Source organism: Erythrolamprus reginae, chromosome 7 (assembly GCF_031021105.1).
Source record: "Erythrolamprus reginae isolate rEryReg1 chromosome 7, rEryReg1.hap1, whole genome shotgun sequence".
In the NCBI taxonomy this organism is placed as follows: Eukaryota; Metazoa; Chordata; class Lepidosauria; order Squamata; family Dipsadidae; genus Erythrolamprus; species Erythrolamprus reginae.
This window is the reverse complement of record NC_091956.1, coordinates 42,589,728-42,602,473: the sequence shown is the minus strand read 5'-3', so window position 1 is coordinate 42,602,473 and position 12,746 is coordinate 42,589,728. Positions and strand designations below refer to the sequence as shown.

The 12,746-nt window shown below is 46.1% G+C and overlaps 1 protein-coding gene across 4 annotated transcripts in view; it reads left to right on the top strand.

Moving 5' to 3' along the window:
• The window catches only part of SH3RF1 (SH3 domain containing ring finger 1), a 146,614-nt gene that overhangs the window by 68,992 nt on the left and 64,876 nt on the right, over nucleotides 1–12,746 (top strand). For all 4 annotated transcript variants that reach the window (XM_070757405.1, XM_070757404.1, XM_070757403.1 and 1 more), the window contains exon 5: nucleotides 609–902. In XM_070757405.1, coding sequence (XP_070613506.1) covers nucleotides 609–902 — 294 coding nt within the window. The remainder of the gene's footprint in view (nucleotides 1–608; nucleotides 903–12,746) is intronic.

Here is a 12,746-nt window from a genome sequence, read left to right as displayed (position 1 = left end):
TTCCATAGTCCTCCTCTAAGTTTATAACTGGCTATAAAGAGATTGAGGTTTAGAGATAACCAGTAGACTTTGCCCTTATGTATGTGGTGTGTATATATTTGTGTGTGATTTTTTTTACCTTGGTCTATCATTAATTTTTTTCTTTTTAAAAGTCTGTGTAATAAGTAAATTTCTGATAAATTAAACTGATTTAATTGCTGATAAAATTGTCTTTTTTGCATCTATCTATACCCCATAAAATAAGCAGACCCCATACGAACTTGAGTCTTGCTTCCTATGAAAATCAAGCATATGGTTGTACTTTGGCATATAATTAAACATAAAGATTACATTAGTTGTGATCCCAAAGAGGTATACATATGATTGCACTAATTCACTTCACAGATTTCCCCCCAGTATTATTAAGCAATCAGTGAAGAATAGAATAAAGATTCTATTTTTTAATCTCCTCACATTTATATAGAGCAGCTAAATATAATGAATTATAAAACATTCAGGTTTGATGCAAAAATAAAAATTAACTCACAATACGTAATTACAATGGAACTAACACAATTTTCCTTTTAATCGAGCGATAGTGTTAATATTTCATGGTTATTTTCTTGCAGTTTAACTCAACAGCAAAACAACTTATTGAAGTAGACAAACCATCAATTCCTTCAGTAGATTCTGGAGAAGGCACCTCTGGTACATCCCATTGCAATTCAGTTCAAAAGCATACTGATGTGAAGAAGAATACTAAAAAACGCCATTCTTTTACTTCCCTTACCATGTCCAGTAAAGCTTCACAGTCGTCTCAGAATCGCCATTCAATGGAAATCAGTCCTCCTGTTCTTATCAGCTCTAGTAATCCAACTGCTGCAGCACGTATAACTGAGCTTTCTTGTAGTGCACTTTCTCAGGTAATTATAATATAAGTAGAAATCAAGGTATATCATGGCTTTTTAATTGACAGTTTAAATTTTTTTTAACATGAATGGGGTATAATTATTGATCTAAACGTTTTTATAATTGTATTGAAATAAGCAAATCTTATTTATTAAAGGATAATCTTGATTTATTGTTATCCAAAGACAGCTGTTCTTGTCTATGGAAATTCTCAGTCATCCAGGTCATAGTTGTCCCAAAGGTACTTTTTCAAGAGGCAACTGGACTTTCTTGTTTTTCTTTGAAGACGTTTTGCTTCTCATCCAGGAAGCTTCTTCAGCTCGGACTGGATGATAAAGAATGGAAGGATTTATACTCCTTGCAGCTGGTCATTTGCATTTTTTTAGAGAGTGGTTGAGATGTATGTGTGTCATCAGGGTCATCTGAGTAATGCAAATGGGTGTGTAGCTGTTGATAAAACGGTGTTGTAGACTAGAGATAGATGATGTCATATCCTTTCCCCTTTGTTGAGAGAGGACTGTTCAGTTTTGATATAGATGGCCTCTTTAACCCCTCTTTCAAACCAGAGGTCCTCTCTGTCCAAAGTGTGGACTTTGCTGTCTTCAAAAGAGTGGCTTTTGTCTTTTAAATACAGATAAGACTGCTGAATCTTTGTCCTGATGGATTTGTTCTCCCTATGTTGTGCCATTTATGAAATGGTTGCTTTGTTTTCCCAATGTACAACATAGGAGAACAAACCCATGAGGACAAGATTAAGCAGTCCTTCTGCATTTAAAAGACAAAAGCCACTCTTTTGAAAACAGCAAAATCCATATTTTGCAAAGAAAGGACCACTAGTTTGAAAGACGCCATCTATGTCAAAATTGAACAACCCTGAACAAAGTGGGAGAAATATGATATCATCTATCTCCAGTCTACAACACAGTCTTTTCAACAGTTCCAAGAAGACTCCAACCCTATTTGAATTACTTAGATAAATCTGATGACACAGATAAACCTCCAGGTGGCCTCAAGGACTCTTAAAAGAATGCAAATGACCAACTGTCCACAAGGAGTATAAATCCTTTGATCCCCCACCATCCAGTCAGAGCTGAAGAAGCTTCGTGGATGAGAAGGGAAATGTCTTCAAAGAAAAACGAGAAAGTCCAGTTGCCTCTTGAAAAAGCACCTTTGGTACAGCTGTTCTTGCTTTTCACATAAGATTTTTTCCTCAGTTTAAATAGCTTATCTTTTAAATGTTTTCTATAGTTAAAGTTTCAAATACAGTGGAACCTCGACATACGAGCAGCTCTACTTACGAGCTACTCGAGATAAGAGCTGGGAGAGGAGAGACATTTCTGTTCGTCTCCCGAGCTCAAATTCGCGATACGAGCCGAGAAGAGCCGGGCTGGCTTACTTTCCTTCCTTTCCACGCTGATGCAGAGCCACTCGAACAAAGCGTCGCGCCCCTCTGACGCTTTCGGCGGCTTCCGAAGCGACACTGGGCTCTTTTGCCGCCAAAAGCGTCAGGGGGGCGTGACGCTTTGTTCGAGTGGCTCACTCCGGAAAGGAAGGAAAGTAAACCAGCCCGGCTCTTCTCGGCTCGTATCCCAGCAGTTGGTGAGTGGAGAGGCGGTCGCCTCCCCTGCTGCCCCACTCTGGGGGTCCTTGGCTTCTGCTGGGGGTGGGGGGGTCCGCGCACATCGAAGAGGCATCTCTTGCCTTCTGCCGCTGGCCGCCCGCCGTGCCGCTTTCCTTCTTCCCGTCGCGCCTTCCAAAGCAGCGCTGGGCGAAAGAGAGCGGGCGGCCAGCAGCAGAAGGCGAGAGATGCCTCTTCGTGCACTCGATCTCGGGGGTTGGGGGCGAGCTTGCCACCAGGCTCGGCTGGGGGGGGCTTGGCTTTTACGTGTGGGGGGGGCGGCAGCCGGGTCCGGCTCCCGCGCGCCAGACCTCTTGTCTGCCCAGCCCGAGGCACGAAACCGCTGTTTATGCGGGGCGGCTCGCCTGGAACGCCAGCAATGCCGCCGGGCCGATTGCTGAGCGGGGGCGGGGCGCGGGAGGAGGCAGCGCCTCCCCCCGGACCCCTCAGGCCGCTCCGCCCGGGATGGGGCTCGACGCGGGTGGAGCGGCCTGAAGGGTCCTGTGCGGCGCTGCCTCCTCCCGCCCCCGCCAGCCGCGGTTCTGAGTTGGGGGGTGGCTTCTACGTGGGGGGGGGCGGCGGCTGGGTCCGGCTCCCGCCGCTGACGCGCCCCTCTGATGCGCCAGACCTCTTGTCTGCCCGGCCCGAGGCACGAAATCGCTGCTTATGCCAGGCGGCATTGCTTGTGTTCCAGGCGAGCCGCCTGGCATAAGCAGCGATTTCGTGCCTCGGGCCGGGCAGACAAGAGGTCTGGCGCTCCCACGGGGAAAAGACGGCGGCTTAAGCCGTTCCCTGTGCTTTGGAAGCCGCCGAATGCCGTCAGAGGGGCGCGTCAGCAGCGGGAGCCGGACCCGGCCGCCCCCCCCCCCACGTAGAAGCCAAGCCCCCCCCAGCCGAGCCTGGTGGCAAGCTCGCCCCCAACCCCCGAGATCGAGCGCACGAAGAGGCATCTCTCGCCTTCTGCTGCGGCGGAGGAAGGCGAATGCGGCTTGGAAGCTGGGAGGGGGGCGGAACGTCTTTGGCCACTTAGCTCTTCCGCCCCCCTCCCAGCTTCCAAGCCGCATTCGCCTTCCTCCGCCGCGGCAGAAGGCAAGAGATGCCTCTTCGTGCGCTCGATCTCGGGGGTTGGGGGCGAGCTTGCCACCAGGCTCGGCTGGGGGGGGCTTGGCTTCTACGTGGGGGGGGGGGGCGGCCGGGTCCGGCTCCCGCCGCTGACACGCCCCTCTGACGCACCAGACCTCTTGTCTGCCCGGCCCGAGGCACGAAATCGCTGCTTATGCCAGGTGGCATTGCTTGTGTTCCAGGCGAGCCGCCTGGCATAAGCAGCGATTTCGTGCCTTGGGCCGGGCAGACAAGAGGTCTGGCGCTCCCACGGGGAAAAGACGGCGGCTTAAGCCCTTCCCTGTGCTCCGGAAGCCGCTGACGCGCCCCTCTGACGGCATTGAAAAGGCGCGATGCCGGAGAAGCGAGCGATCCGGGAGTCCAGGACAGTTTTGCGTGAAAACGGCAGCAGGGAAAAATCAGCCGGGCTAACGGCCGCGGCTCAAAAAAGGTTGGGAAACACCGAGATAGAGAGAAAGTGAGAAAGAGAGAGTGAGAGAAAGAGGGGGAGAGAAAGAGAAAGAGAGGGATAGAAAGAGAGAGAGTGTGAGAGATGCTCAGTGAGCCTTTTTTGAAGTTGCCTTTCTTTCTTTCTTTCTTGCTCTTTTTCTTTCTCTCTTTTACCTTCCCTTCCTCTATTTCTTCTTTTCTTTCTCATTCCCACCTTCTTCCCTCCCTCCCTCCCTTCACTCATTCCTCTCTTACTCTCCCCTTTCATAAGTTTCCTTGCTTCCTTCCTCTGTTCCTGTCCCTTCCCCCTTTCTTTCTTTCTTTCTTTCTTTCTTTCTTGCTTGCTTGCTTGCTTGCTTGCTCTTTTTCTTTCTCTCTTTTACCTTCCCTTCCTCTATTTCTTCTTTTCTTTCTCATTCCCACCTTCTTCCCTCCCTCCCTTCACTCATTCCTCTTTTACTCTCCCCTTTCATAAGTTTCCTTGCTTCCTTCCTCTGCTCCTGTCCCTTCCCCCTTTCTTTCTTTTTCTTTCTTTCTTGCTCTTTTTCTTTCTCTCTTTTACCTTCCCTTCCTCTTATTTCTTCTGTTCTTTCTCATTCCCACCTTCTTCCCTCCCTCCCTCCCTTCACTCATTCCTCTCTTACTCTCCCCTTTCATAAGTTTCCTTGCTTCCTTCCTCTGTTCCTGTCCCTTCCCCCTTTCTTTCTTTCTTTCTTTCTTTTTTTCTTTCTTTCTTTCTTTCTTTCTTTCTTTCTTTCTTTCTTGCTTGCTTGCTTGCTTGCTTGCTTGCTTGCTTGCTTGCTTGCTTGCTTGCTTGCTTGCTTGCTCTTTTTCTTTCTCTCTTTTACCTTCCCTTCCTCTATTTCTTCTTTTCTTTCTCCTTCCCACCTTCTTCCCTCCCTCCCTCCCTTCACTCATTCCTCTCTTACTCTCCCCTTTCATAAGTTTCCTTGCTTCCTTCCTCTGTTCCTGTCCCTTCCCTCTTTCCTTCCTTCCTTCCCACCCTCCGTCCATTCATTCACCCATTCCTCTCTTGATCGCTTAAAGCTGGTCCCTGGTGCAAAAAGGGTTGGGGACCTCTGTCCTACAGGATTGGGTGGCAGAGAAGTTGAACATATGTAAATTTAAAAGTTTAAGAAAGTTTACAAGTTAAGTGAAAGAAACTTCATTATTCATTTATATGTACATGTACATTTCTTCATTAAAAACATGTCTTTCTGCATAATTTAGACTAACTTTGTGAGTTTTTTGAGGGCTGGAACCAATTAAAATTATTTACATTAATTCCTATGGGGAAAAGTCGTTCGAGATAAGAGCTGCTCGACTTAAGAGCCCAGGTCCGGAACGAATTAAACTAGTATCTCGAGGTACCACTGTAGTTTATTTTTAAAATAAATAACATTTAAATAATATTAATTATTTTAATGTAGTTAATATCTTCCAGATATAAATAGATTGGAATGATCGCCCTTCCCAAATTAAGAAAATTTGGATGGAGGCATAATCATGTCATGACAGTCATAAAGCAGGTTTTTCAACTTTGTTGAAGCTTGCTAAAAATGCTATTTGAAAATGATACCACAATTCTCAAAGAGGGTGGTGTTTCCATCAGCCAATGAGGATTGTTGAATAATAAAATTGCCTCCGTCTCTCTAAAGCCTGCTTTTTTAAAACTTTATTTAAATTTCCCAATATAATAAAAAGAAAAAACATAAACATATGCAGATCATACCACATTTCTGAATCAATATACAACAATTTCAAATTTGGTTAGTTACTTTCATCAATAAAGATGGGGGGACACCTGAAACACCCGAAAACACAGAGGCACTTGGGGCGGTGGCCATTGGGAGTGGTTGCTGTCTTGGGGGCTGCGCCCGGCAGAAGCTTTAAGAACATGCTGGAGGGAGCCTGCTGGTGTCAGCTGCAAAGCCGAGGAACACCTGAAACACCCGAAAACACCGAGGCACTTGGGGAGGTGGCCAGTAGGAGTGGTTGCTGTCTTGGGGGGGGGCGCTCGGCAGAGGCTTTAAGAACGTGGTGGAGGGAGCCTGCTAGCATTGGCTACAAAAGCCGGAAGACACTCCAGAGGAGGTTGCTGGCGTCTATTTAAAACCTAGAACACCAGAGAATGACGTTGGGGCATTCGGAATAACCAATATGCCAGAGCAACCCTCCTTGTTAGGGCTCCTGTTAGGGCTGCTGCGACTCCTGGGCTGTGGAAACTTAATGGTCCTTGGACTTGGCCATTTAACCCCCACTGTTGTGGTGATCGTGGATAATGGTCAGGAAAGCAAGGGCAAGAGACAGTCTTTTCTTTTCAGACTGAAACAATATTTTTCATCAGACTATAATCTCTGACACAAACTACAAGAACTCCCATAGAAGACATTTTTAAGTTTCAGTCTCATGTGCCTTTTTGTACAGATATTACTTAACAATTTATATTGGATCTTACATCTTTTTTAATAATTGTTTTAGATATATTGCTAAGGTTATTTATTGTAGGGGTGGGAAGAGGAGTGGAGAATGACTGATTATGTGTATGTTAAATGATAGTGAGTGTGATTGTGAAGGGACACTATGGATGATATAAACTTTGTTTTTTTAATTTTTTAATTTATTAAGGAGATCAATCTTAAGATGAATGTATGAATATGATTGGATGGAGAGGATTTCTGGGATGTATGAAATGTATAGAAGGGACAGCTGGTCTGGCGGCCTGGAGGCAGGAGGGATGGGGGTGCCTATCTCTGGGGTGGTAGAGGGCCTGAATATTCCGGTCATGCTGGGGTGGCAGATATGATGGGAGACATGTGGCAGGCCGTTCACGGGGAACAAGAGACCGCTGCCTGAAAGCGGTCCCTTGTTCCGGCCCCATTGACTCAACCCGGGGAACTGGTGTCAAGTGAAATCCGGACCCTGGGCTCAGGCTGTTGCTACTAAGTGCCAGGTCTGCTATAAATAAAGCTTCCCTCATCCAGGATTTACTTCTGGATGAGGAGGCAGACCTGGCATGTGTGACTAAGACCTGGCTGGACCCAGAGGGGGGAGTTCCTCTCTCGGAAATGTGCCCAGCTGGGTTTCAAGTGTGGCACCAGCCGCGACCCCAGGGAAGGGGGGGAGGAGTGGCAATTATAGCCAAGAAGACCTTCAAGCTGCGTAGGCTCACTGGTCCTGAGATTGTGGGCTGTGAGTCCCTTCCTATGAGGTTGGACCTAGGGGTATAGGTGGACTTGTTGCTCACGTACCTGCCTCCCAGCTGCGTGTCAACAGCCCTGCCTGCGCCGCTCGAGGAGGTAGCCGGGTTGGCAGTGGAGTCCCCCAGACTTATTGTCTTGGGGGATTTTAACCTGCTGTCACTTGATGAACCCTCAGGGTTGGCGCAGGAGTTCATGGCCACCATGGCAACCATGGACCTGACCCAAGTAGTTCAGGGCCCAACTCATGAGAGGGGACACACTCTCGACATGGTTTTCCTCTCGGGCACAGTTAAGTAATGATCTCATATTAAGGGGCGTAGAAAAGTTGCCATTGTCATAGTTAGATCATTTTCTACTGCGGCTTGATTTTAAGGCTCCAATCCTTCCCCACAGGGAGGCGGAACCGATTAGGAGGTTCCGCCCGAGACGTCTGATGGATCCAGAAGGTTTTCAAAGGGCGTTTGGGGTTTTGTCAGATTCACTTGTCCACATTTCGGCAGAGTTGCTTGCTGCAGCCTGGAATATGGCTGCGACGGAGGCTCTAGACTGAATTGCACCTTTGCGACTTCTCTCTGGCAACAGACCCTGGAGGTCTCCTTGGTTTACCGAGGAGCTCCAGGGAATGAAACGCCAGAAGAGAACTCTAGAGAAGTGCTGGAGGAAGACCAGATCCGAATCTGACTGAACACATGTAAAAGCTCATATTGAGATCTACAAAGTGGCGATTAGGTCGACAAGGCGTGCATATAATGTCGGCCTGATTGCATCTGCGGAATCTTGCCCGGCCGCCCTGTTTAGGGTGACCCGCTCCCTTCTTAATCAGAGGGGAGTTGGGGAACCCTTGCAGGGTAGTGCCGAGGCTTTTAATAAATTTTTCGCAGACAAAATCGCTCAGATCTGGACTGACCTTGACTCCAATTGGAGTGCAGAGTTGACTGACAACGAGTCAGTCAAGGTGACAGGGCCCCGTCTTAGTCCATCTGTTTGGAGCGAGTTTGACCTGGTGACACCTGATGAAGTGGACAAGGCCATTGGAGCTGTGAGTTCCGCCACCTGCTTGTTGGACCTGTGTCCCTCCTGACTGGTCTCGGCCAGCAGGGAGGTGACATGGAGCTTGGGTCCAGGAGATTACCAACACTTCTTTGAGGGAGGGGTCCTTTCCGGCTCCATACAAGGAGGCACTTGTGCGCCCCCTTCTCAAGAAGCCTTCCCTGGACCCAGCCATATTTAATAACTATCGTCCTGTCTCCAACCTTCCCTGTATGGGGAAGGTTGTTGAGAAGGTGGTGTCACTCCAGCTCCAGCTGTCCTTGGAAGAAGCCGATTATCTAGGCCCTTGGCAGTCAGGATTCAGACCCGGCTACAGCACGGAAACTGCTTTGGTCGCACTGATGGTTGATCTCTGGCGGGCCCGGGACAGGCGTTTATCCTCTGTCCTGGTGCTTCTTGACCTCTCAGCGGCTTTCGATACCATCGATCATGGTATCCTTCTGTGCTGGCTAGAGGGTTTGGGAGTGGAAGGCACCATTTTACAGTGGTTCTCCTCCTACCTCTCTGGTCGGTCGCAGTCAGTGTTAGTGGGGGGGCAGAGATCGTCTCCAAGGTCCCTACCTTGTGGGGTTCCTCAGGGGTTGGTTCTCTCCCCTCTGCTGTTTAATATCTACAGGAAACCGCTGGGTGAGATCATCCAAGGGTATGGGGTGAATTACCATCAGTACGCTGACGACACCCAGCTGTACATCTCCACCCCATGTCTGCTCAGTGAAGCAGTGGAAGTGATGTGCCGGTGTCTGGAGGCTGTCAGGGTCTGGATGGGTGCCAACAGGCTCAGACTCAATCCAGACAAGACGGAATGGCTGTGGGTACTGTCTCCCAAGGATACGTCCATCTGTCCGTCCATCACCCTGTGGGGGGAATTTTTGACCCCCCTCAGAGAGGGTTCGCAACTTGGGCATCCTCCTCGATCCACAGCTAACTTTAGAACACCATCTTTCGGCTGTGGCGAGGGGGGCGTTTGCCCAGATTCACCTGGTGCACCAGTTGTGACCCTATTTGGACAGGGAGTCTTTGCTCACGGTCACTCATGCCCTTATCACCTTGAGGTTCGATTACTGCAATGCTCTCTACATGGGGCTACCTCTGAAGAGTGTTCGGAAACTTCAGCTTATCCAAAATGCAGCCGCGCGAGCAGTCTTGGGCCTTCCAAGAAATGCCCACATCTCACCATCACTCTGCATTGGCTACCGATCAGTTTATGGGCACAATTCAAAGTATTGGTTATGACCTATAAAGCCCTACATGGCACAGGGCCAGATTATCTCCGAGACCGCCTTCTGCCGCACGAATCCCAGTGAACGATGAGATCACACAGAGTTGCCTTCCTTAGGGTCCCTCGACCAAACAATGTCCGTTGGCGGGACCTAGGGGAAGAGCCTTCTCTGTGGGAGCCCCGGCCCTCTGGAATCAACTCCCCCCAGAGATTCGCACTGCCCCCTCCCTTCTTGCCTTCTGAAAGAGCTTAAAAACTCATCTTTGCCGCCAGGCTTGGGACTCTTAGATCTTCCTCTGACCACTGAATGCCTTAAGTATGATTGCTGAATGTTTGGTTAATAAGTTAATTTTTTAGGTTAATCTTCTCTTTCTAATTGTTTTTAATATTGTAGTACTAATTGGATTATATTATTGTTCTTTTTTTATATATGCTGTGAGCCGCCCCGAGTCCTCAGAGAGGGGCGGCATACAAATCCAATTAAATAAATAAGTAAATAAAATAAATTTAATGTATTAAACTTTAGTATTTGTATGTTTCATCTGTTATTATCTAAATATGTTTTGATCTCTTGTCATCTCTTTAAATTATTCTCTTCTCAATCCAGTTGTACCATTTATCCCAAAGTTTGTTTTTTTATCTGCTTTCGTGCCTTTGATGTCTCTTGTCATCTTGTCCATCTCCACGCACCCATAGATTTTTTCTATTATTTGCTTTTCTGACGGGATTTCTTGACTTTTCCAGTTTTGAGCATATGTAATTCTTGTGGCTGTGATTATTTGCGTCATTAGATGAAGTGTTTGCTTAGAATATCTCTTGTCCCAAATTCCTAACAATTTTCGGGGGAAATTCTATTTCTATTTGAGTAATTTCTGAGAGCCATTTGTGCAAAGTTCTGCAAAGTGTTTTAGCTTTGCGACAAGACCACCACATATGGTAAAACGTGCCTATTTCTTTCTTACACTTCCCACAATTTGCGTTGGCGTTTGGATACATCTTTGCTATTCTAGAGGAAGAGAGGTACCATCTGTAGAATATTTTATAGAAATTTTCTTTATAAGCTGTGGAAAGTGTAATTTTACTAGTTGTCATCCATGTTCTGTCCAATGTTTTTTGCCCATGCGAGCATGGGTCCTTTTACAATGTCTTCTGGGTTTTAGTTTTCTAACAAATAATTATATAACTTTGTAATGTTTTTCTCATCTGGTCCAGTCAGGATTTTATCCAGGGGATTTGGTGTTAACTCAATACTATCTTCTTTCATGTCTTTTTTATATCTGGTATTAATTTGGGTATATGTCCACCATTCCATTTTAAAATTTGGGAAATTTAGTAATTCTTTTGGTTTTAGGCAGCCATCAGGGTATAGTGGCTTTCTACAATGGAGGCCTGCCTATATTCAAATTTAATCGATCCAACTATAGGCAGGCCTCCATTGTAGAAAGCTACCTTGCAATTTTAATATAATATTTCTTTTTAATATTGTGCCAAATTTTCAATAGTGATTTTCTAATTAGATGTTTATTAAATGTGTTTTGTTTTTTTGGATTCATTTGACCATAAATGGGCATGCCAGCCCATTTGAAGGTCATGTCCTTCAAGAGTCAAAATTCTTTTATTGGTTAAGTTAACCCAGTCCTTGATCCACTTTATAATAGTTTGAAGTCAGACAGGCCTAGGCATCCTCTTTCTTTGCTGTCTTGTAGATATATTAATTTGATTCTCGGTTTTCTTTTATTCCAAATAAATGTTGAAAGTATTTTATTAAGATCCCTAAAGTATTTTTGGTCTAAATGTATTGGAGCCATTTGGAATAAATATAAAAATTGTGGAAAAATACTCATTTTTATTGTGGCTATCATTCCCATAAAAGAGATTTGTAATTTCCCCCATTTTTCTAATTTGCTTTTAATTTCCTTTGCCCTACTTATTATGAGGTGACCGTGTTCCTCAACTCAACTATCATCATGAGTTTTCCATTCCTCCCCCACCAAATCCGATTCACCTATTGAGAGGCAGGGTAGAGGCAATGCGATGCAGGGTGCCTTGGCTCCAGCCCTTCGGCCAAGACTTCCAGCCGTGGGTCCAACTCCCCTTACAAACGGAAAACTTTCTCTTTCTTTGACCCAGGAGCAGAGCTCCCACCCTCTGAGTTACACCTGCGGCCTGACATTCTGCTAAACAAACTTTATTTAGTAAACAGAAAATAAATTGTGCCACGAGCGACACTTGTAAAACAGACGGAACATGGCTGCAGGGAAAGGAGAAAGATAGAATGGAATGCTTGCTACGTAAGCAGGCGGATATGACTATGTGGGATGTGATGTAAATATGGGTGTGATTAGAGGGAAGGCACACATTAACTCTTTAACTACTGAATGTCTCTGTGGCTGGCAATTCTCAGCGTGACACCCCTTCTTTGGTAGTCATCAGGGACATTGGATCACATAAGGCACATTTTCTCGGAGAGGTATTCGTGTTGGTCAGCTGGCAGTGGTTTATTCAGCACGTCAGCGATCTGTTCATTCGTAGGCACATATTGTAGTTTCACGAATCCTTGTTGCACATATTTTCTTGCATTCTTATATCTTAAGTCGATGTGCCGTGAACGGGCTCCCACATATTCAGCTTCAGCAATGAATTTTACTGAAGTATTGTCCTCCATAATAACAATTGGCTTCATTGGATCAGCCCAGATACTATTAATGAGAGCAGAAACATTGATTAAATCATTACAACAGTCAGAAACACAAGCATATTCAAACTCAGTGGAGGAACAAGAAATAAATTTCTGCTTTCTAACTTTCCAATAAATTGGACAACCATTCAAAAACATTATAAAACCAGAAGTACTTTGACGAGTTTCAATATCACTCGCCCAATCGGAATCTGCATAGCAAATCAATTCAGGATACTTGTTGTGTTCTGGTTCCAGGAACAACTTCATGTCCATCGTGTGCTTCATGTATCTGAGCAATCTCCAATGAAATGTAGTTGCGTTGCCTACGTGTCATGACAACAAATTCACACTAAGTGAAATGTCGGGTCTTGTCCAACTGCTAATGTATAACAGTGACCCAATGACTGAGCGATAAAGTGTTTGGTCCTTAAACAAAGGACTGTTTTGGTATGTCAACTTGTAAAAGTCTGTCTGCATTGGAGACCGACATGGGCGTGCATCAGCCATGTTGCATTGTTGCAAAAGTTGATCAATCTT